The following is a 21,308-nucleotide window of genomic DNA, read 5'->3' on the forward strand; positions in this document are numbered from 1 at the left end:
CATTCTCTCAGCATATGACAGTCGCGCCATCCCGTGAATTAACCTTGTAAACCTACGCTGCTCTCTCTCAATAGCAAGAATGTCCTTCCTCAAATTAGGGGACCAAAACTGCACACAATACTCCAGGTGTAGTCTCACTATGGCTCTGTACAACTGCAGAAGCCTCTTTGCTCCTATATTTGATTCCTCTTGTTATAAAGGCCAACATGCCATTCGCTTTCTTCACTGCCTGCTGTACCTGCATGATTACTTTCATAGACTGATGTACAAGGACCCCCAGATCCCGTTGTACTTCCCCTTTTCCCTTGACGCCATTTAGATAGTAAATTATGATGTGGCCCCTTCTCAATTTGGATTGATTAAGTTTCCGAAGTTTGCATTTGCGACTGATCTGGCTATATTTGTCAATCTTAGGTTTCATGTCAATAGGTCAGTGTCAAGTCACAATTACATCCCATCATCCGAACTGCAAATCTATGATAAAAGTAAATTCCATTAAAAAATGCCTGTGGCAAAATGTCAGCTCACCAATGTTAGTGCAACAAAAGCTTTTCACCTTACCTCAGTACATGTGGCAAAAATAAACAAAACTAAAATAGTTATCATATTGGAAGCGTCAAAAAAATGCTTTTAGTTTAGTTTTGAGATACAACATGGAAACAGGCCCTTCGGTCCAACGTGTGTCCATGCTAATCAATGATCCCCGCACACTAACACGATCTTACACACACTAGGGTCACCTTATAATTATTCCAGGTTGACAAAAATGCTGGAGAAACTCAGTGGGTGAGGCAGCATCTAGGGAGTGAAGGAATAGGTGACATTTCGGGTCGAGACCCTTCTTCATCTTGTTACAATTATTCCAAGCCAATTAGCTTACAAACCCGTACATCTTGTCTGACCACTTTACAAAGAAAACAGTTTCCGTTAAAGGACTGCTCTGAGGCTTTTGACATGAATGGTCAAGATCTGTGGTGAAGGAGACCCTGGAAATAGGGCATAAATGAAGAAAATTAGAAGGTGGTGGGGGCAGTGAGGTTGCGATTAAAAAAACTCTAGAAAAATGAAACCAGAAAGCCCAAGTTAGACTCTCTTTTGAGAAAATAATATTTATTCTAAAGTTATTTTAATTTTCTAGGATGAGCTTGGGAAATCTAAGGAAATTGAATTGATCTTCTGTAATTTATTTCTAGGTCTACCCAATGACTTGTGTGTGTGGTGGAATGGCAGCCATGTTCTATTTCATTACATACTGAAAATACCAGGAGCAAAAGAAAAGATAGGTGTGTGTACCACTCTATATATAATCATAAAATGTGAATTAATCCAATAACTCTTATTGGTTTCTACAAATAAAACAGAATATCCTGATATCCAGATAAATACGTGGAAAAAGTTATCTGCTTGATTAGCATTGTGTATCTATATATAACGAAAACTCTCATCTTGTTATCTGCAGGTTTGCATTGTTTCTCTAATTGCACAAAAACGGTACGGTTTTTTGGCCCACCTTACTCATCGTTGCCCTGTGCTGTAAATGAAACAAGTTTTGTTCAGATCGATGGGATATATTAAAAATTATTAAGGTTTTAAAAAAAAATCAATTTAAAACAGCGCCCCCACTCACGCATGCGCAGTTGGGGGAGAGTTCCCGTGTGCAACTTTACTGGCATTGCAAAGGGCGCCCAATGGGTCCTCAGCCACGCCTGTGTAGTTGGGGCTTATCCAGAATTTTTTTCCACAATGGCCAACCGTTGCTCAATGGGTAGGTTCACTTTTACTTTTGATTTCTGGCCCCTTGGGCCCTGGACCCCCGACGGCTCCTGCCTGAAGCTCTCCCCTGGCCACAGGATGCACCCCCCCCCCCCCCCCCCCCCCCCCCCCCCCCCCCCATCATAGCCCCCGCCTGAAGCCCTTCCCAGGCTCTAGGACGCTCACCCCCCCCCCCCCCCCCCCAATACCCCCGCCTGCCTCAAGTACAATTTCATCGCCATCCTGGGGAGATGAGGAAGGAGTGTGGGGGATTGAGGGAGTGGGGGAGTTAAGGAGTGGGGAATAAAGGGAGAGGAGGGAAATGAGGGTGGTGAGGAGGAATAGTAGGGGTGGACAGGGGGAGGTGGGGAATAGAGGGATAGATAGGAAGGGGGGTGAGGAGGGGAGAGGAGTTATGGAGGGAGGGAGGGAGTGACTGAGGGTAGGGGAAAGGAGAAGAGAGGAAAGAAGAGGGTGAAGTGAAGTGGGAGGGAATGAGCCGTGTCTGCGAAGTTCGGGGCTATGCGTGAGTGGTGGAATATTGCGTTGGGAGAACGGGTTGCATTGGAATGGGTGAGTGGTGGAATATTGCGATGGGGAACGGGTTGCGTTGGGGGACCAGGCCTCCCCTTGGGACAGGGACCCAACGGGTTCCACTTAGTCTAGTAGTTAGTTATAGAGTAAAAGTTATAAAAAATACTTTTATCAAACTTTTAGGCTTCAAGTTCTTTCGTCTCCCTTTTTTTCTCCTCAAACTCTACAAAACTTCAATGCTTATATTACAACAATCAGATGTTAATTTTACACATAATTTAGTTCAAAATTGAACCAAAATCTGTAAATTAAAGAACAAACGTGGGACCATTTTATTTCTAGAGATCTTGGATAATGACAACAGTGTAGCAAGGTCTTGTATTGTTATCATTGTCATGATGCTTTCAGAGTTTAATTTACAATAAATTACCTTGAAATATGAAGAATGACATTCAAATTCAGGAGACATTTTTGGCTAATAGCAGAATTTCTTCAAACGATGAAATGAATGCATTGCTGATCTGCTTTCACGGTTTTTTGAGAGAAACGTACTATTCAAGACACAAAGTCTTCTTTAAATTGCGCTATGTAACTTTAATATCCAATTAAGTAGCAAATTGCTTCTTGGTCTATTATCTCAGTCCGATGCACACAATCTCTAATGATGTAACATGCTTCCCAGTACTGCTATAACCTTACAACACCACAATTATGTATTCAAGTATGTACACAATTATGTATAAAGGTTATATTATTTAGTGCAAGATAAGATCTGATAAAGTTTGATTAAAGATATTTCAAAAGTCTCCCATGAGGTAGATAGGAGGTCGGAAAGATTGAAACGACTAGGCTTGTATTCACTGGAGTTTAGAAGGATGAGGGGGAATCTTATAGAAACATATACAATTATAAATGAACTGGACAAGCTAGATGCAGGAAAATGTTTCCCAATGTGGGGTAGTCCAGAACCAGGGGCCACACTTAGAATAAAGGGGAGGCCATTTAAGACTGAAGTGAGAAAAAACTTTTTCACCCAGAGAGTTGTGAATTTGTGGAATTCCCTGCCACAGAGGGCAGTGGAGGCCAAATCACTGGATGGATTTAAGAGAGAGTTAGATAGAGCTCTAGGGGCTAGTGGAATCAAGGGATATGTGGAGAAGGCATGCACAGGTTATTGATTGGGGACGATAAGCCATGATCACAATGAATGGCGGTGTTGGCTCGAAGGGCCAAATGGCCTCCTCCTGCACTTATTTTCTATGTTTCTATGTTTCTAACCGCACTCTTCCTGGTGAGAGGATGGATCAGTTACCTGATAGCAGCTGGAACCAATACTGTAAATGGTAGGGCCCAATGGAATGCCAATGAACAGAGACCTTGGAGTACAGGTCCACAGATCCAAACTGACCGCAGAGGTGTATAAAATGGTGCACATGAGATGCTTGCCTTGGCCGTGGCATAGAACAAAATATAGGACTGTTATGTTACAATTTAATAAAACATTGGTCCAGTTATACCTGGAGTACGTATGCAGTTCTGCTCACCACACTCTAGGAATAATGCAATTGTGCTAAAGAGAGTGTCGAGGAGCATATTGACTGAATTTTGGTTATGAGAAGAAATTAGATGAACTGGATTTTTTTCCCTGAAGTGGAGGATACTGAGTGGTGAGATGATTGAGGTATATAAAATTATGGCGCTAGTTAGGGTAGATCGTAAAAGTATTTTACTCAATGTAGAGATGTCTACAGCACGAGGTCATCGGTGTATCATGAGAGGAGGGAACTTGGGATGGATCTGAGGAGGATTATTTTTCAGTAGAATGTGGTTCGAGTCTGGAATGTGCCCCCACCTACACATGTGCAGTTGGGAGAGAGTTCCCATGCGCATCTTTACTGGCGTTGCAAAAGGCACCCGATGGGTCCTCAGCCGCCCCTGTACAGTTGGGGCCTATCCAGAATTATTGTCCACAAAGGTGAACCGACGGCTCCACGGGTAAGTTCCCATCTATTTTTCATTTCTGCCCCCTTGGGCCCTGGGCTGGGTTCGCCTCCCCTTGCCATCCCCCTCCCCTGGCCCCAAGATGCTCACCACCCCCCCGCCTCCCGACAGCCCCCGTCTGAAGCCCTCCCCGGCCACAGGATGCTCGCCCTCCCACCACAGCCCCCACCTGAAGCCCTTCCCCCTCCAGGACCTCCCCCCGGCTCCAGGACGCTCCCCCCCCCCCGACAGTCCCTGCCTCAAGTACAACTTCATCGCCGTCCCGGGGAGGTGAGGAGGGATTGAGGGAGGGGAGTGGGGGAGTTAGGGAGTGGACGGTAGTGGGGTAGGTGAGGAGGAATAGTAGGGAGGTGGGGGATAGAGGGATAGATAGGAGGGGGATAGGGAGGGTAGGGGAGTTATGCAGGGAGGGAGGGAGTGACTGAGGGTAGGGGAAAGGAGAGGGAGGCAGAGGTGAGGGAAGAGAGAAAAGAGAGAAGGAAAGAAGGGGGAGGGTGAAGCGGAGGGGGAGGGAATGCCTGCACAGTTGGGGGCTATGCGTGAGTGGTGGAATATTGCGTTGGGGGAACAGGTTGCGTTGGGGGAATGGATGAGTAGTGGAATATTGCGATGGGGAACGGGTTGCGTTGGGGGACCAGGCCTCCCGTGTGACAGGGACCCAACGGATCCCACTTAGTCTAGTAGTTAGTTATAGAGTGAAAGTTATAAAAATTACTTTTCTACAATTACTTCACTACTTTTTTGCATTGAATTAAATCCAAAAAACTTTAAATTTAATATTTTTAGTTGAAGTGCAGCTAAGCCTTAAATACTTTTATCAAACTTTTAGTCTTCAAGTTCTTTCATCTCCCTTTTTTCTCCTCAAACTCTACAAAACTTCAATGCTCATATTACAACAATCAGATGTTAATTTTACACATAATTTAGTTCAAAAAGAAGAAACGTGGAACCATTTTATTTCTAGAGATCTTGGATAATGACAACAGTGTAAGAAGGTCTTGTATTGTTATCATTGTCGATGATGCTTTCAGAGTTTAATTTACAATAAACTACCTTGAAATATGAAGAATGACATTCAAATTCAGGGGGCATTTTTGGTTTATAGCAAAATTTCTTCAACCAATGAAATGAATTGATTGCTGATCTGCTTTCACTGTTTGTTGAGCGAAACGTAATATTCAAGACACACAGAGAACTTTCTAGTCTTCTTTAAATTACGCTATGTATCTTTAATATCCATTTAAGTAGCAAATTGCTTCTTGGTCTATTATCTCAGTCCGATGCACACAATCTCTAATGATGTAACACGCTTCCCAGTACTGCTATAACATCACTACCACCACGATTATGTATTCAAGTATGTACACAATTATGTATAAATATATATTATTTAGTGCAAGATTAGATCTGATAAAGTCCGATTAAAGATAGTTCAAATGTCTCCCATGAGGGAGATGGCAGGTCAGAACCGCACTCTAGCTGGTGAGAGGATGGATCAGTTACCTGATTACAGCTGGAAACGACACTGTAAATGGTAGGGCCCTATGGAATGCCAATGAACAGAAGACCTTGGAGTACAGGTCCACAGATCCAAACTGACCGCACAGGTGTATAAGGTGGTGCACAAGGGATGCTTGCCTTGGCCGTGGCATAGAAGAAAATATAGGACTCTTATGTTACAATTTAATAAAACATTGGCCCAGTTATACCTGAGTATTAATGCAGTTCTGCTCACCACACTCTAGGAATAATGCAATTGTGCTAAAAAGAGTGTCGAGGAGCATATTGACTGCATTTTAGTTATAAGAAGAAATTAGATGAGCTGGATTTGTTTCCCTGAAGTGGAGGATACTGAGTAGTGAGCTGATTGATGTATATAAAATCATGGTGCTAATTAGGGTAGATCGTAAAAGTATTTTACTCAATGTAGAGATGTCTATAGCAAGAGGTCATCGGTGTATCATGAGAGGAGGGAACTTGGGATGGATCTGAGGAGGATTAATTTTCAGTAGAATGTGGTTAGAATCTGGAATGTGCCTCCTGAAGATGGTGGAGATAGATACTCAAACGACATGTACGGGGCATCCTGCCAAATATTTGAAATGACAAGATCTAAAGGCTACAGATCTAATGCAGGTGCATGGGATTAGTGTGACAGGTAAAATGGGCAGCATGGACATAGTGAGCTAAAGAGCCTATTTTTCTGCTGTACATCTGTGTGGCTGAAATTCATTCCACTGAAAGCAATGCAATGAAACATGCAATGAAACATCTGTGAACCAGAATGAATGAATTTCTGGACAATCTTGAATTTTTGATTCAAATCTTCGTAAGACCCTTTGTTTCATCCTTACACCATTAATCCCCCTAATCCCAGTCTTGTTCAATATTTCTGCTTCACTGTAGATCTGGAGCCAAAAGCGAACATTGTGTGGCCCAATGCGTCTCCGATCACTTGTTCTGCTGTGGAAACCTGTGCATCACTCCTGGCGATTAGCCTTACTGATGGGACAGTGACATTATGGGACCTGTACATGGGTAGGTATTTATCTTAGTATTTGGTCATTTAAGTTCATTTATTTAGTTTAGAGATGCCGCACGGAAACCGGTCCTTTGGCTCACCGAGTCCACAACGACCAGCGATCCCCGCACATTAACACTATCCTACAAACTCTAGGGACAATTTTATATTCTCCCAAGCCAATTAACCTACATTCCTGTACATCTTTGGGGTGTGGGAGGAAACCGAAGATCTCGGAGAAAACCCAGGCTGTCACGGGGAGAGCGTACAAACTCCGTACAGATAGGACCCATAGTCGGGATCGAACCTGCCGTCGTTGGGATCGAACCCGGGTCTAGTAATTTGAATGAATTTACAGCTGCAGTTAATTGCTCACTAATTGTATTTTTAGCCCTCTAAATTTACTAAATGTGGCTTTACATTATTAAGATCCAAACCCATGTTTTCTCTTAGGTCTCCCAATATCAGTCTTGGCCGTTTCGGTTGACAGTGCTATCAGGAGTCTGCATATCCTGGAGTCCAGTTATTGTGTTCCCTCTGCATCATCAAATGGACATTCAAAAGCCCAGGTATTGGCAACCTGCAAAAGTGGTGCAGTTTACCTCATTACAGCCAACGCACACACCGAAGGTACCATTACCACATTGAAAGAGAGGTGAGTTGAAGATAGGTAAGCTTGCTGTTATTAATGTCACAATGCAGAGACATATTTTATATGTCAACAACTTCTCCTTTTACTCCTCCCACTTCCTCCAAATCCAAGGCGTAACTATGGGCACTCGCATGGACCAGAGTTCTGCTTGCGTCTCTTTGTAGGGTGAGTCGAACAATCCCTGTTCCACGCCTACACTGGCCCTATCCCCGAACCCTACCTCCGCTACATTGACGACTACATCAGTGCTACCTCCTGCACTCATGCAGAACTCACTGACTTCATCATCATCACCACTAATTTCCATCCTGCACTCAAATTCACTTGGACCATCTCCGACATCTCCCTACCATTTCTAGATCTCACCGTCTCCATCACAGGAAACAGACTATCGACTGAAATCTATTACAAACTCACTTACTCCCATAGCTATCTAGACTACACTTCTTCCCACCCTGCTTCCTGTAAAGACTCTATCCCCTCCTCCTAATTCCTCCGGCTACGCCGCATCTGCGCCCAGGATGAGGTTTTCCAAACCAGGTCATCGGAGATGTCCTCATTCTTTAGGGAACGGGAGTTCCCTTCTTTCATTATAGATGAGGCTCTCACTAGGGTCGCCTCAATTCCCCGCAGCTCCGTTCTTGCGCGCCCTCCCCCTTGTCCCCACCTTCCACCCCATCAGCCGTCGCATACAGCACGTAATCCTCCGACGTTTTCACCACCTCCAACGGGATCCCACTACTGGCCACATCTTCCCATCTCCACCCTTTTCTGCTTTTCGTAGAGACCGTTCCCTCCGCAACTCCCTGATCAACTCGTCCCTTCCCTTCCAAACCACCCCCTCCCCCGGTACGTTCCCCTGCAACCGCAGGAGATGCAACACCTTTACCTCCCCCATCGACTCCATCCAAGAACCCCGACAGTCTTTTCAGGTGAGGCACAGATTTACTTGCACCTCCTCCAACCTTATCTATAATATCCATTGTTCCAGGTGTCGATTGCTGTATATCGGCTAGACCAAGCGCACCCTCGGTGATCGTTTCGCTGAACACCTCCGCCTGATATTACCTGATCTCCCGGTTGCTTAGCACTTCAACTCCCCTTCCCATTCTGACCTTTCTGTCCTGGGCTTCCTCCATTGTCAGAGGCCCTGTGCAAATTGGAATAACAGCACCTCATATTTTGCTTGGGTAGCTTACACCCCAGTGGTATTAGCATAATCTTACTTCAAGTAGCCCTTGCTTTCCTCTCTCCATCCCCTCCCCCTTCCCAGCTCTCCCACCAGTCTTACTATTTCCGACTACATTCTATCTCTGTACCGCCCACTCCCCTGACATCAGTCTGAAGAAGGGTCTCGACCAAAAACCTCTCCCATTCCTTCTCTCCAGAGATGCTGCCTGTCTCGCTGAGTTACTCCAGCATTTTGTGTCTACCTTCAATTTAAACCAGCATCTGCAGTTCTTTCCTGCCGAATATATTTTATATGATGGAGCTGTTCATTTCTGTGCAGTATCAATATTTATTGAACAGAAAGTGACTTAACTTGAAAGATATGGTTTGGAAACAGGGCCTTTAGCCCACAAGTGCACGCAAATCATTGATCTGCCGATTCAAATTAATCCCATGTTATCCCACTTTCACATCCATGCCCGGCACACTGGCGGCAATTTACAAAGACCAATTAACATGCAAACACACACATCTTTGGGATGTGAGAGGAAACCCAAGTAGTCACAGGGAGAACGTGGAAACTACAAACAGTTAACACTCGAGTCAAGATCAAATCTGTGTTGTGAGCCAGCAGCTCCACCAGCTGCACCTCTGTGCTGAAAAACATATTTTGCATTATATCTAAAATATTTTGAGTCAATGCTTATTCAAGGGAATTGCCTTTTTTAATATATAGTTGTTCCCTTTTTGCCAGAAGTAATCATATGGTCACCAGTATGATTTATCCAAAGGTGATTAGCAGGAAGGAACATTTTCCTTCTCCCCCCCCCCTTTCGCTTTATTAATTTTGAATGTTTTCACAGAATACAGACATGACAGGTTATTTTGAATCTTTTCAGCTTCTCAGCTTCGCCTAGTGATGGGTAATGTAATGTGAAAAACTGAGCGCATTGACATTCACAGTAGACAGTAGTGCTGGAGAAACTCAGTGGGTGAGGCAGCATCTACGGAGCGAAGGAAATAGGTGACGTTTCGGGTCGAGACCCTTCTTCAGACTGATGTGTGTGGGGAGGGCGGGAAGAAGAAAGGAACAGAGAGTGGGCTGAGGGAGAGCTGATAAGGGGAGGAGAAAGCAGGGACTACCTGAAATTAGAGGTCAATGTTCATACCGCTGGGGTGTAAACTGCCCAAGCGAAATATGAGGTGCTGCTCCTCCAATTTACCATGGTCCTCACTCTGGCCATGGAAGAGGCCCAGGACAGAAAGGTTGGATTTGGAATGGGATGGGGAGTTGAAGTGCTGAGCCACCAGTAGATCAGGTTATTGCGAACCGAGCGGAGGTGTTGGGCGAAGCGATCGGCTAGCCTAAGCTTGGTCTCACCGATGTAGAGCAGCTGACACCCAGAGCAGCGGATGCAATAGATGAGGTTGCAGGAGGTGCAGGTGAACCTCTGCCGCACCTGGAAAGACTGCTTGGGTCCTTGAACGGAGTCAAGGGGGGAGGTAAAGCAACAAGTGTAGCATTTCCTGCAGTTGCAAGGGAAAGTACGAGGAGAGGGGGTGGTGCGGGTGGGAAGGGACGAATTGTCCAGGGAGTTACGGAGGGAGCGGTCTCTGCAGAAAGCAGACAGGGGAGGAGATGGGAAGATGTGGCAAGTGGAGAATGAGGACATCTCCGATGTCCTGGTGTGGAACACCTCATCCTGGGAGCAGATGCGGCGTGGGAGGAATTGGGAGTAGGGGATGGAGACCTTACAGGAAGCAAGGTGGGAAGAAATGTAGTCCAGATAGCCATGGGAGTCAGTAGGTTTATAGTGGATGTCGGTCAGTAGTCTATCTCCTGCGATGGAGATAGTGAGGTCGAGAAATGGTAAGAAAATGTCGGAAATGGTCCAGGTTTATTTGAGTGCCGGAAGGAAGTTAGTGGTGAAATGGATGAAGTCAGTGAGTTGTGTGTGGGTGCAGGAGGTAGCACCAATGCAGTCGTTGATGTAGTGGAGGTAGAGTTTGGGGATCGGGCTCTTGTACTCCTCGAACAAGGATTGTTCGACGTACCCTACAAAGAGGCAGGCATAGCTAGGGCCCATGCGCGTGCCCATAGCTACGCCTTGTATTTGGAGGAAATGGGAGGAGTCAAAGGAAAAGTTGTTAAGGGTGAGGACCAGCTCCGCTAGGCGGAGGAGAGTATCAGTAGACGGGGATTGGTTGGTTCTGCGGTCGAGGAAGAAACGGAGGGCTTTAAGACCATCCTAATGGGGGATGGAGGTGTAGAGTGACAGGACATCCATGGTGAAGATTAGGGGATGGGGGCCTGGAAAATGGAAGTCCTGGAGTAGACGAAGGAGTGAGGTGTCTTGAACATAGGTAGGGAGGGATTTAACCAGGGAGGATAGGATGGAGTCGAGGTATGTGGAAATAAGTTTGGTAGGACAATGGGTCTGCCAGGACAATCAGGTTTGTGGATTTTGGGTAGAAGGTAAATCGGGCCATGCGGGTCTGGGGAATGATGAGGTTGGAGGCTCAGGAGGGCAGGGAGCCGGAAGTGATGAAGTCAGTGATAGTGCTGGAGATAGTGGCCTGGTGCTCGTCTGTGGGGTCATGGTCCAAGGATAAGTAGGAGGAGGTGTCTGTGAGTTGGCGCGTAGGCCTCCATTCCCTCAACTTCACCATGGATGTCCAGTCATTCTACACCTCCATCCCCCACCAGGAGGGTCTCATTAACCCTCTGTTTCTTCCTCGACCGCAGAACCAACCAATCCCCTTCTACTGATACTCTCCTCCGCCTAACTCCTTCTTTGACATTCACAGTTGTTCTTCTGCATCCCTGGTTCCAATTCGCAGCAGGGTCCACAGCTTTATTCGCAGAGGACCATGGTATGAGGGTAGGTGGGTGTCGAATATCCTATTTGTTACTTCCGATCTAACAGGACTTGGGCACAGAAGTGGATCCTGACATGAACAAATAACGTAATGAGTTGTTCAATGTAATGTTTTGCCTCAGAGAGCTTTGTTAATATGAAGACTGACAATACATTTTACTTTGTATAGAAATGAAGCGCCAGGACAAGCCATCAGCGCAGTTGCACTTGTACCACAAGTTTCTAGCCAGGTAGATATTAACTTTTGTTCCAGAACTTTTGCTCCTTGCTGTTTTGTGTGTGTTTGTTTGTTTGTGTCGACAGTGAAAACCCTACAAAGATTACTTTCACGAGAGAGGTACTCATTAACATCGGACATAATGAGCCAAAGAGTCCAAACATCGTTCCGGATATAATGAGCCAATGAGTCCAAACATCGTTCCGGATTGCTCTCACTCGCTGGATTATTTGGACATACTCGTCAGCAGGGCTGGGACTGCTTTCAAGGTCTTGAAACATAGAAACATAGAAAACAGGTGCAGGGATAGGCCATTCGGCCCTTTGAGTCTGCACCGCCATTCAATATGATCATGGCTGATCATCCAACTCAGTATCCCGTACCTGCCTTCTCTCCATACCCCCTGATCCCTTTAGCCACAAGGGCCACATCTAACTCCCTCTTAAATATAGCATTTAGATGGAGGAGGACCCGTGGGAAGCACTCTGGAGCACTCGCCCGACTCCGGCGACAAGGATCACGCACACCACTCCCGAGCATATTCCTGGCAAACGTATGTTCTCTCAATAACAAAGTGAATGATTGCAAATCCTGCCCCAGACAAACAAGGACTTCTCTTGAGCCGCTGCCCTGTGCTTCACCAAGACCTGGCTGCGTGAGTCGACCCGGACAGCGCGCTGCAACTGACTGGCTTCCAACTTCACAGAGCGGACCACAAAGAGGCAGTGGGGAAATCAAGAGGCGGTGGATTATGCTTCTATACCAACCAGGATGGTGCAGCGACATCACGGTACTGTCAAACTTCTGCTCTCCCAACCCAGAATCCTTCTTTATCAACTGCAAACCCTTCCACTCTCTGAGGGAATTTAACTCCTTTATTCCCGCTGGAGTTTACATTTCCCCCCCCATGCCTGCGTACGCGAGGTGCAAACGCAACTCGCTAACCAGGTCATGAGGGTAGAGAGTGACTTCCCGGACTCCATGGTCATTGTTTTGGAGGACGTTAACAAAGCTGACCTCAGCGTTGATGTTCCAAATACAGTCTTTGGGTTACCTGCCCCACCAGAGGGGAGAGAACACTTCGCCACTGTTACATGTTAATCAAGAACGCATATCGCCCTTTTCCCCAGGCAGGCCTGGGGCTCTCTGATCATTGTCTAGTTCACCTTATTCCGACCTACAGGCAGGCAGTCGTTCCAGGTGCGACAGAGGTTCACCTGTACCTCCTGCAACCTCATCTATTGCATTCGCTGCTCTAAATGTCAGCTGATCTATATCGGTGAGACCAAGCGTAGGCTTAACGATCGTTTCGCCGAACACCTCTGCTCGGTCCGCATTAACCAACCTGATCTCCCGGTGGCTCAGCACTTCAACTCCCCCTCCCATTCTGAATCCGACCTTTCTGCCCTGGGCCTCCTCCATGACCAGAGTGAGCACCAACGGAAATTGGAGGAGCAGCACCTCATATTCCACTTGGGCAGTTTGCACCCTAGCGGCATGGTTCTTGGTTTCTTGGTCCTCCAAAATATTCCAAATGGAATTTGTACATTGACTTCTCCAATTTCCAGTAGCCCTTGCTGTCTCCTCCCCTTCTCAGCTCTCCCTCAGCCCTCTGGCTCCTCCTCTTCCTTTCTCCTTTCTTCTCTCCCCCCCCCCCCCCCCCCCCCCCCCCACCACATCGGCCCGAAACGTTGCCTATTTCCTTTGTTCTGTAGATGCTGCTGCATCCGCTGAGTTTCTCCAGCACTTTTGTCTACCTCCAGCAGAAACTAAAGTCTGCTAAGCCTATGGTCAGAACAACAAAAAGGTGGACAAGCAAGGGCATTGAGAACCTACAATCCTGCTTCGACTGCACGGATTGGAACGTGGTCAGGGAAGCAACCACAAGCCTCGATTAATATAGAGACATTGTATCATCATATGTCAGCTTTTGCGAGGACAGTTGCATTCCAACTAGGGCCCGGACCTGGTTCAACAACAACCGTACACTGCAAGGGCCAGGAAGTGAGCGGGTAAGATCATCTCTGACCCCTCTCACCCTGGCCACAAAAAAATTTTTGAATCTGACTGTCAAAGCTGACACAGCCAGACATAAAAGCAGCTTTGTTCCACGAGTAGTAACTCTACTCAATAACCAAAAATCTGTAGCTCCCTTTTGCTCTGGTATTTTATTTAATTCACATGTTTAATCGATATTTTTTTATTATTAATTAATGTTTTATGTGTCATTCCTAATTGTCACTGTATGTCATGTTGTCACTTGCGGGCGGAGCACCAAGGCAAATTCCTTGTATGTGAATACTTGGCCAATAAACCAATTCATTCATTCATTTTATTCATTCTGAAACAAGTCATCAATTTATCAAGTGCTGGAGTAACTCAGAGGGTCAGGCAGCAGGAGAAAAAGGATGGGTGACGTTTCGAGCCCGTAGAAGGGTCCCAACCCAAAACGTCACCCATTCTTTTTCTCCAGAGATGCTGCCTGTCCCACTGAGTTACTCCTGCACTTTATGTCTATCTCTGGTATAAATCAGCATCTGCAGTTCTTCCTTTCAACCGTTTGTTAATATGCATTAGCAAAGCAAATGGGTTTATGCTTTTTACAAGACAATGGACAGAACCAGTAAAATTTGTGCCCTTGTAAAACGAAGCCACAGTTTGATAAAATTTAATGAACGTGAACAGGTAGCTCTAACTGTTCAAGGGGGTTTTAAATTGTGTATTTACGTAACTGTGCACTTCGGTTCACCAATTTAAATGTATTGAAAATTATATGCTGAGTGCTGAAGCAGAAAACCTTGTCCAAATTGCCTCAGAGTCATTTTGTGTTTATTTTTGAAAACCATTCTCTGTCTCTCACCTTTCACCACCAACACAATCCAGGCTGTGAAAAGAAAATTATGGGCACATTTTCTCCAAATGGATGACGCATCATGGGCCTATTATTTTTAAAGTTTCCTTGACAACTCGGTGCCTCATGTAATTAATTGACATACCTTATGGGCAGGATTCCAAAGTTTAGGCAGAAGTTAAATTTTTATAAACAGCTAAAGCAGGCTTCAAATAAATAGTTTTCAAAAGGAATATTAAACTGGCAATGCCTAGAAAATTAGATAGTGTCGCTGAACACATCTGTCCATTTCACAGGTGCTTTCATCTGAAAGCCAAAGCCAATCGTGCTTACTTTACTATGCTAGTAACATATTCATCACACGGAGTCTAAGAACTCTATGTATCTTGCAGAACATCATTTCGGTGAATAACATGCAGCGTTTGCATAGAATCGAGGAATCTCAAAATATTCAACACCTCCTTCTGCAATTCTTAAAGATGAACTAACTTATCTGGTTTGGATCCATGGAATCAATAAGTACATTTTCTTGGAAATAGATTTGTATGACTTTAATTCTTCACTGCTATCCGATACTCCCTTGTCATGGACATCTTTTGATTCCATACACTCTCAATCTGAATGGGTTCCTGTTCCCAGAGACTGACCTGACTTCTGAGTTCATACCCCTACTCCTCCTGACTCTAGTACCAACTCTAATTATCCATGATACAAAAAAATGCTGGAGAAACTCAGCAGGTGCAGCAGCATCTGTGGAGCGAAGGAAATAGGCAATGTTTCGGGCCGAAACGCTGCCTATTTCCTTCGCTCCATAGATGCTGCTGCACCCGCTGAGTTTCTCCAGCATTTTTGTGTACCTTCGATTTTCCAGCATCTGCAGTTCCTTCTTAAACACTAATTATCCATCATTTGCCCGTCCCCAGGTGTGTGTGCACTTTGCAACCTTTGCCCGCAAGTTTTCACTGCAAACTACCAGAATAAAGAGAATTTTACTTGGTCTTGAGGCTCTGGGTTTAGTCGTCACAAGATTATGGGGGTTTGAGTTGTAAGGAGAGGCTGGATAGGTTGAGTATTTTTTTCCCTGGAGTGTAAGAGACTGGGAGGGTGGCATAGAGGTTTATAAAATCATGAGGTGCATTAATAAGGTGAATAGCCACCAACTTTTCCCCAGGGTAGGGGAGTTTGTAAAAGGAGGGCATAGGTTTAAGGGAGAGGGGAAAGATTTAATAGAAACCCGAGGAGCGACTTATTTCGCACAGAGCTTAGTGCCTATGGGAAACAAGTTGTCAGAGGAAGTGGTAGAGGCGGACACAATTAAGACATTCAAAAGGCCCTTGGATAGGTGCAGGGATAGGAAAGGTTTAGAGGAATGTGGGGCAGGGCGGGCAAGTGGCACTAGCTCAATTTGGTAACTTGGTTGACTAGATGAATTGGGTTAAAGGGTCTGTTTCGTTGCTATATCACTGACTAAAGTTTTTTAATGAATAGTTATATGTATAAGACTTTTCAATTTATAGAATGTACTAGACTAAGTGGGACCCGTTGGGTCCCAGCATCACACGGGAGGGCTGGTCGCTAACGCAATATTCTACCTCTCCACCAATTTCGATATTGCTCGCCAGTGGGGTGGGGGGGGGGGGGGTGGTGGCTGTTTGTTGCGCTAGTATGGGTGTTGGGGGCCAGTTTCTGGTTTCCAGAGGGCTAGTATAGACATTGTGGGCCGAATGGATTCTTGGGATGGCATCCAACTGTTGCAATGATTTTAAGAGCCAAGCCAAGGCAAACAATTGGGCTGCAGCCACCTGACAACCAAAATTCATTTTGTGAACACAAACTTTTTAAAAAGGCTAGGCAATCAATTGGGCAGCAGCCACTTTACAGCCGCATCGAGGGGACTCACCGTGGAGTCCCGTGCGTTCAGTGTTATTCGCAGCTCAGAGAGCCGTGACCCTCTCGCTTCCTGTGTCTGGCAGAGACTGAGTGAGGGACTACACTTCCGGGTTTTATAGTCCCTCCCCCCTGCCACCAGCGGGGGCAGCAGAGAGAATTGGGATTTCTTTTTAAACATTAATATCTCTCTGATTTTTCATTGGTGGGAAATATCCTCCGGTCCTGGAAGGCAGAGGGGGGCTCTGAGCGAGGTGGCCAAAAATGACGGCCGTAGGTAGCGGCGCTCTCTCGGAAATCGCAGCACAGTGTGCCAAAAGTGGTCAAGATCAGACTTTTAGTAATATAGATTAGGTCTTGTGCTTACACAATATTGCAATGGATTGGAGGCTCAAGGCTCCTGCAGAGCACTGGTTTAATCCATCTTATCAAAGCATTCCTCAGCCCAAATTACCAATTATTTATTTTATTTTTACTTTTGGACATCATCATTCATTATTCTGAAGAAGGGTCTCTTGACCCTTTTCTCCAGAGATGCTGAGATACTGTAGCTTTTTGTGTCTATCTTCGGTTTAAACCAGCAACTGCAGTTCCTTCCTACATCATTCATACCACCTCAGTCTTTCTTTGATAAGCCGTTTCTACGTATTTTCTAAGCCCAGCTATCGTGAGTTTTCCCTGTCTTCCTGTGGATAATTTGTTTGTAAATTATTTAGTGCCGAGAGTTCGGAATGTGACAATTGCAACTGTTCTGCCCCATTACTCATAGACACAGTAGACCCCAGTGCTTTATAACTAAGGGTGGGATGTTTGAATGCAAAACTCCCAGCTGGTCTGTCAACACCTAACAGAAAAAAATGCAGATTTATTCTTTGAAGTCCTTCAGAAAGCAAGATCTGTATTTTGAGTACCGTTGTTAAAAATCGTGAACACGGCACCAGGTTCAGTGATTTTCCTCATTTGGCGATAGAGTAAGCCAGAGGTGTAAATACTAGTCTGTCGATTTCTGGGAGTGGGTAGATGTTATGCAAGGTTGGCCACCTGGCAATGTATTTGCAATAGGAACTATTACACTTGGGGCCCCAATCCATTACTTTAATGCAGAAGAATTCTGAGTGTGTGTTACTTGCATTCACTTGGGCTGATATAGAACAAGTAGCAATGATAAAATAAATTGCTATAATAACATTTCAAACAGGTTTTTTTTCCCATTACTGCCTGTATTATTCCACACCATACCTGGAGTATTGTGTGCAGTTTTGGTCTCCTAATTTGAGGAAGGACATTCTTGCTATTGAGTGAGTGCAGCGTAGGTTTACCATATTAATTCCCGGGATGGCGGGACTGACATATGATGAAAGAATGGATCAACTGGACTTAATATTCACTGGATGTTGGAAGGTTGAGAGGGGACCTTATAGAAACATATAACATTCTAAAGCGATTGGACAGACTAAGATGAGGAAAAACGTTTTCACCCAGAGAGTTGTGAATTTGTGGAATTCTCTGCTACAGAAGGCTGTGATGGCCAATTCACTGGATGTTTTCAAGATAGAGTTAGATTTAGCTCTTAGGGCTAACAGAATCAAGGGATATGGGGAAAAAGCAGGAATGGGGTACTGATTTAGGATGATCAGCCATGATCATTTTGAATGGTGGTGCTGGCTCGAAGGGCGAATGGCCTACTCCTGCACCTATTTTCTATGTTTCTATTAACATCAATAGTATGGACAGAACATGCAAGATTTCTATAATGGAGCAAGGCCCTTTACATAGATTAGGGGAATCTATTAATAGATAGATTGCTAATTCTAAATTTTGGCCAGACTGATCTATGTTCTTTCATGGAGTGCTGTGGAATTCCTGACCCAAGAGAATTGGGGTGGCACGGTGGCGCAGAGGTACAGTTGCTGCCTTGCAGCACCAGAGACCTGGGTTTGATCCTGATTATGGGTACTTAAACATAGAAACATAGAAAATAGGTGCAAGAGGAGGCCATTCGGCCCTTCGAGCCAGCACCGCCATTCATTGTGATCATGGCTGATCGTCCCCAATCAATAACCCATGCCTGCCTCCTCCCAATATCCCTTGATTCCACTAGCCCCTAGAGCTCTGTCTGTACAGAGTTTGTACATTCTCCCTGTGGCCACAAGGGTTTGCTCCGGTGTCCTCCCACACTCCAAAGACCTACAGGTTTGTAGGTTAATTGGCTTCTGTAAATTGTAAATTGTCGTTAGTGTATAGGATAGTGCAAGTTTACCGGCTGATTGCTGGCTGGCACGGACTCGGTGGGCTGAAGGGCCTGTTTCCACTCTGTATCTCTGAAGTCTAAAGCCTAAAAGTTTGCCAAGTACGTCAGGAAATAATCTAATTGCACTTCAAAACAAAATCCGAAGATATAGGATGTGTGGAACTGTGACTGGGTGACATTCTGATTTGCCTACATATAGCCGTAGGGAAGGGCATTTGGATTTTTTAGCTTATCACTCCCAATCTGTCTTGTGGTTTTAATAAAATAGCTCTGGATGTTGAGTAGGTAAAACAAACATGAATTGAAAGCATAAAGCTGATCAATGCACGGAGGAATCGGGAGGGGATTAATGTACAAGGTCGTCCCAGACAGGTAATGGGCAGAAGTGATTGTACATCAAAAAAAAACTTTATTTCAGATGGGTAGTTTTTAAAACCAGTGAAGGGAATGAGAGAGCCTAAGAAAGGAAAGCCAAACATTTAATAAAGAGTGTTTAATTGGGAAACAGTACATAATGAAATAACTGATGTGAGATCAACAGGAGACAATAAGAACCAAGCGACCAACCAGATGAAACTGAGAATGGTAGCATATAAAACTGGTAAAGCAGAACAGGTTCAAACTCGTTTATAATTTGGCGATTTGGGCAGAGGTAGTGGTAGAGTTGCTGCCTTACAGAACCAGAGACCCGGGTTTGATCCTGACTATGGGTCCTGTCTGTATGGAATTTGTATGTTCTCCCTGTGACCTTCATGGGTTTTCTCCGGGTGCTCCGGTTTCCTCCCATGCTACAAAGACGTATTGGCTTGGTAAAATTGTAAATTGTCCCTAGTGTGTGTAGAATCATGTCAGTGTGCGTAGATCGCTGGTCGGCGCGGACTCGGTGGGCCGAACGGCCTTTTTCCACACTGTATCTCTAAACTAAACTAAACTAAACTAAAATAAAATAGCCTGATCTGCAATGCAAACTTGAGATAGTAACAAGGACTGTGGTGGATGTCCTGCGATGTTTATTTACTCCAGAGAAGTGTAAACTGAATAGAGAAATGAACATGGTGTACTAAACTGCAAGGAACTGTGCAAATTGCTGCCTCAAAGGATACTCAATTCAGGCAAGGAGCAGGTCAATGAAAATATGTGATTCTTCTGGGCAGATGGAAGTTCAAGGTTGAACTTGGCATCTTTAAATAGTCCATTCTTCTGCTACACTAATAATTCTCCTTCAGAATGTTCCTGTATAACATATTCATTTGATTGCCTTCAATATCTCAGTCCAGTGGAAATTGAATGAATCCAAAATGTATCTATTCATATGCCCTTTGATTTGGAGAGTCATGGAGTGATGCAGTGCGGAAACAGGCCCTTCGGCCCAACTTGCCCACACCTGCCAACACAAGTCTACACAAGTCCCACATGCCTGCATTTGGTGCATATCCCTCCAAACCTGTCCTATCCATATACTTGTCTACCTGTTTCTTAAACGATGGGATAGTCTCAGCCTCTACTACCTCCTCTGGCAGCTTGTTCCATACATCCACCATCCTTTATGTGATAAAGTTACCCCTCGGATTCCTATGATAAAAGGATCCCTGCTGGTCAGAAACGTTACGGATGCAAGTGTGATTGGGAATCAGAGGAAGGTGACGCGGGACTTGTGCGCGGATTCGGCTGGGACACAGTTTGTAAGGTTTCAGACATTTTATGTAAGTTAGGGTGATGTACAATGTTTGAAGTTAGTTGGTAAATTACTGTTTCAATACTTATTCCATTGTTTAAGAAGGAACTGCAGATACTGGTTTAAACCGAAGACCAACACAAAAAGCTAGAGTAACTCAGCGGGACTGGCAGCATCTCTGGAGAGAAGGAATGGGTGACGTTTTGGGTCGATACCCATCTTCAAACCTGAAGAAGAAGGGTCTAGACCAGAAACATCACCCATTCCTGCTCTCCAGAGATGCTGCCAGTCCCGCTGAGTTACTCCAGCTTTTTGTGTCGATCTTACTCCATTGTCGTCGTTGCTCCGAGCAATACATAATTGTGTTGCATTGAATTAAAAGAAACAGCATGTCAATAGACCCTTCAGCCCACCGAGTCCGCACCGCCCATCAATTACCCGTACAACACACTTGTTGTCTGTTATCTCACCTTCTCATCCACTCCCGACACATCAATTTACAGAGACTAATTAATCTACAAAAACGCACGTTTTTTTGGGTTGTGGAAGGAAACCCGCATGGTCACAGGGAACGTGCAAATTCCACACAATCAGTCCTCAAGGTCAGGACCGTTCCCGGGTTGCTATCGCTGTGAGGACGCAGATCCACCACTGATCTGCCTGGTGATGGAGGAATTGGCAGTGGCTGCAAATTTCTATTTCACACAGGGTGTTGCAAGGTGTTGCAATAGAAAATGCCTTGTCATTTATTTTTTTTTTTGAATGGATTACCTTGCTAAGTAAATGAACAGGTGATAGATGTAGGAATTAAGGGTGATGGGGAATGTGCCAATATGTTGGGGAGAGTTCCTGACAAGGGTAGCTGTCAGGGAATGAATAGGACCTCGAGGGTCAGGGCATGTTAGGGTGTAGGCCGGT

The 21,308-nt window shown here is 45.1% G+C and overlaps 1 protein-coding gene across 2 annotated transcripts in view; it reads left to right on the forward strand.

The window, feature by feature from the left end:
* wdr93 (WD repeat domain 93) overlaps positions 1 to 21,308 on the forward strand; it is a 64,683-nt gene that overhangs the window by 36,803 nt on the left and 6,572 nt on the right. For both annotated transcript variants that reach the window (XM_055661488.1, XM_055661487.1), the window contains exons 10-13: positions 1,194 to 1,283; positions 6,694 to 6,825; positions 7,262 to 7,463; positions 11,679 to 11,739. In XM_055661488.1, the coding sequence (XP_055517463.1) occupies positions 1,194 to 1,283; positions 6,694 to 6,825; positions 7,262 to 7,463; positions 11,679 to 11,739 (485 nt within the window). The remainder of the gene's footprint in view (positions 1 to 1,193; positions 1,284 to 6,693; positions 6,826 to 7,261; positions 7,464 to 11,678; positions 11,740 to 21,308) is intronic.

The sequence above is a fragment of the Leucoraja erinacea genome, chromosome 33 (assembly GCF_028641065.1).
Source record: "Leucoraja erinacea ecotype New England chromosome 33, Leri_hhj_1, whole genome shotgun sequence".
NCBI lineage: Eukaryota > Metazoa > Chordata > Chondrichthyes > Rajiformes > Rajidae > Leucoraja > Leucoraja erinaceus.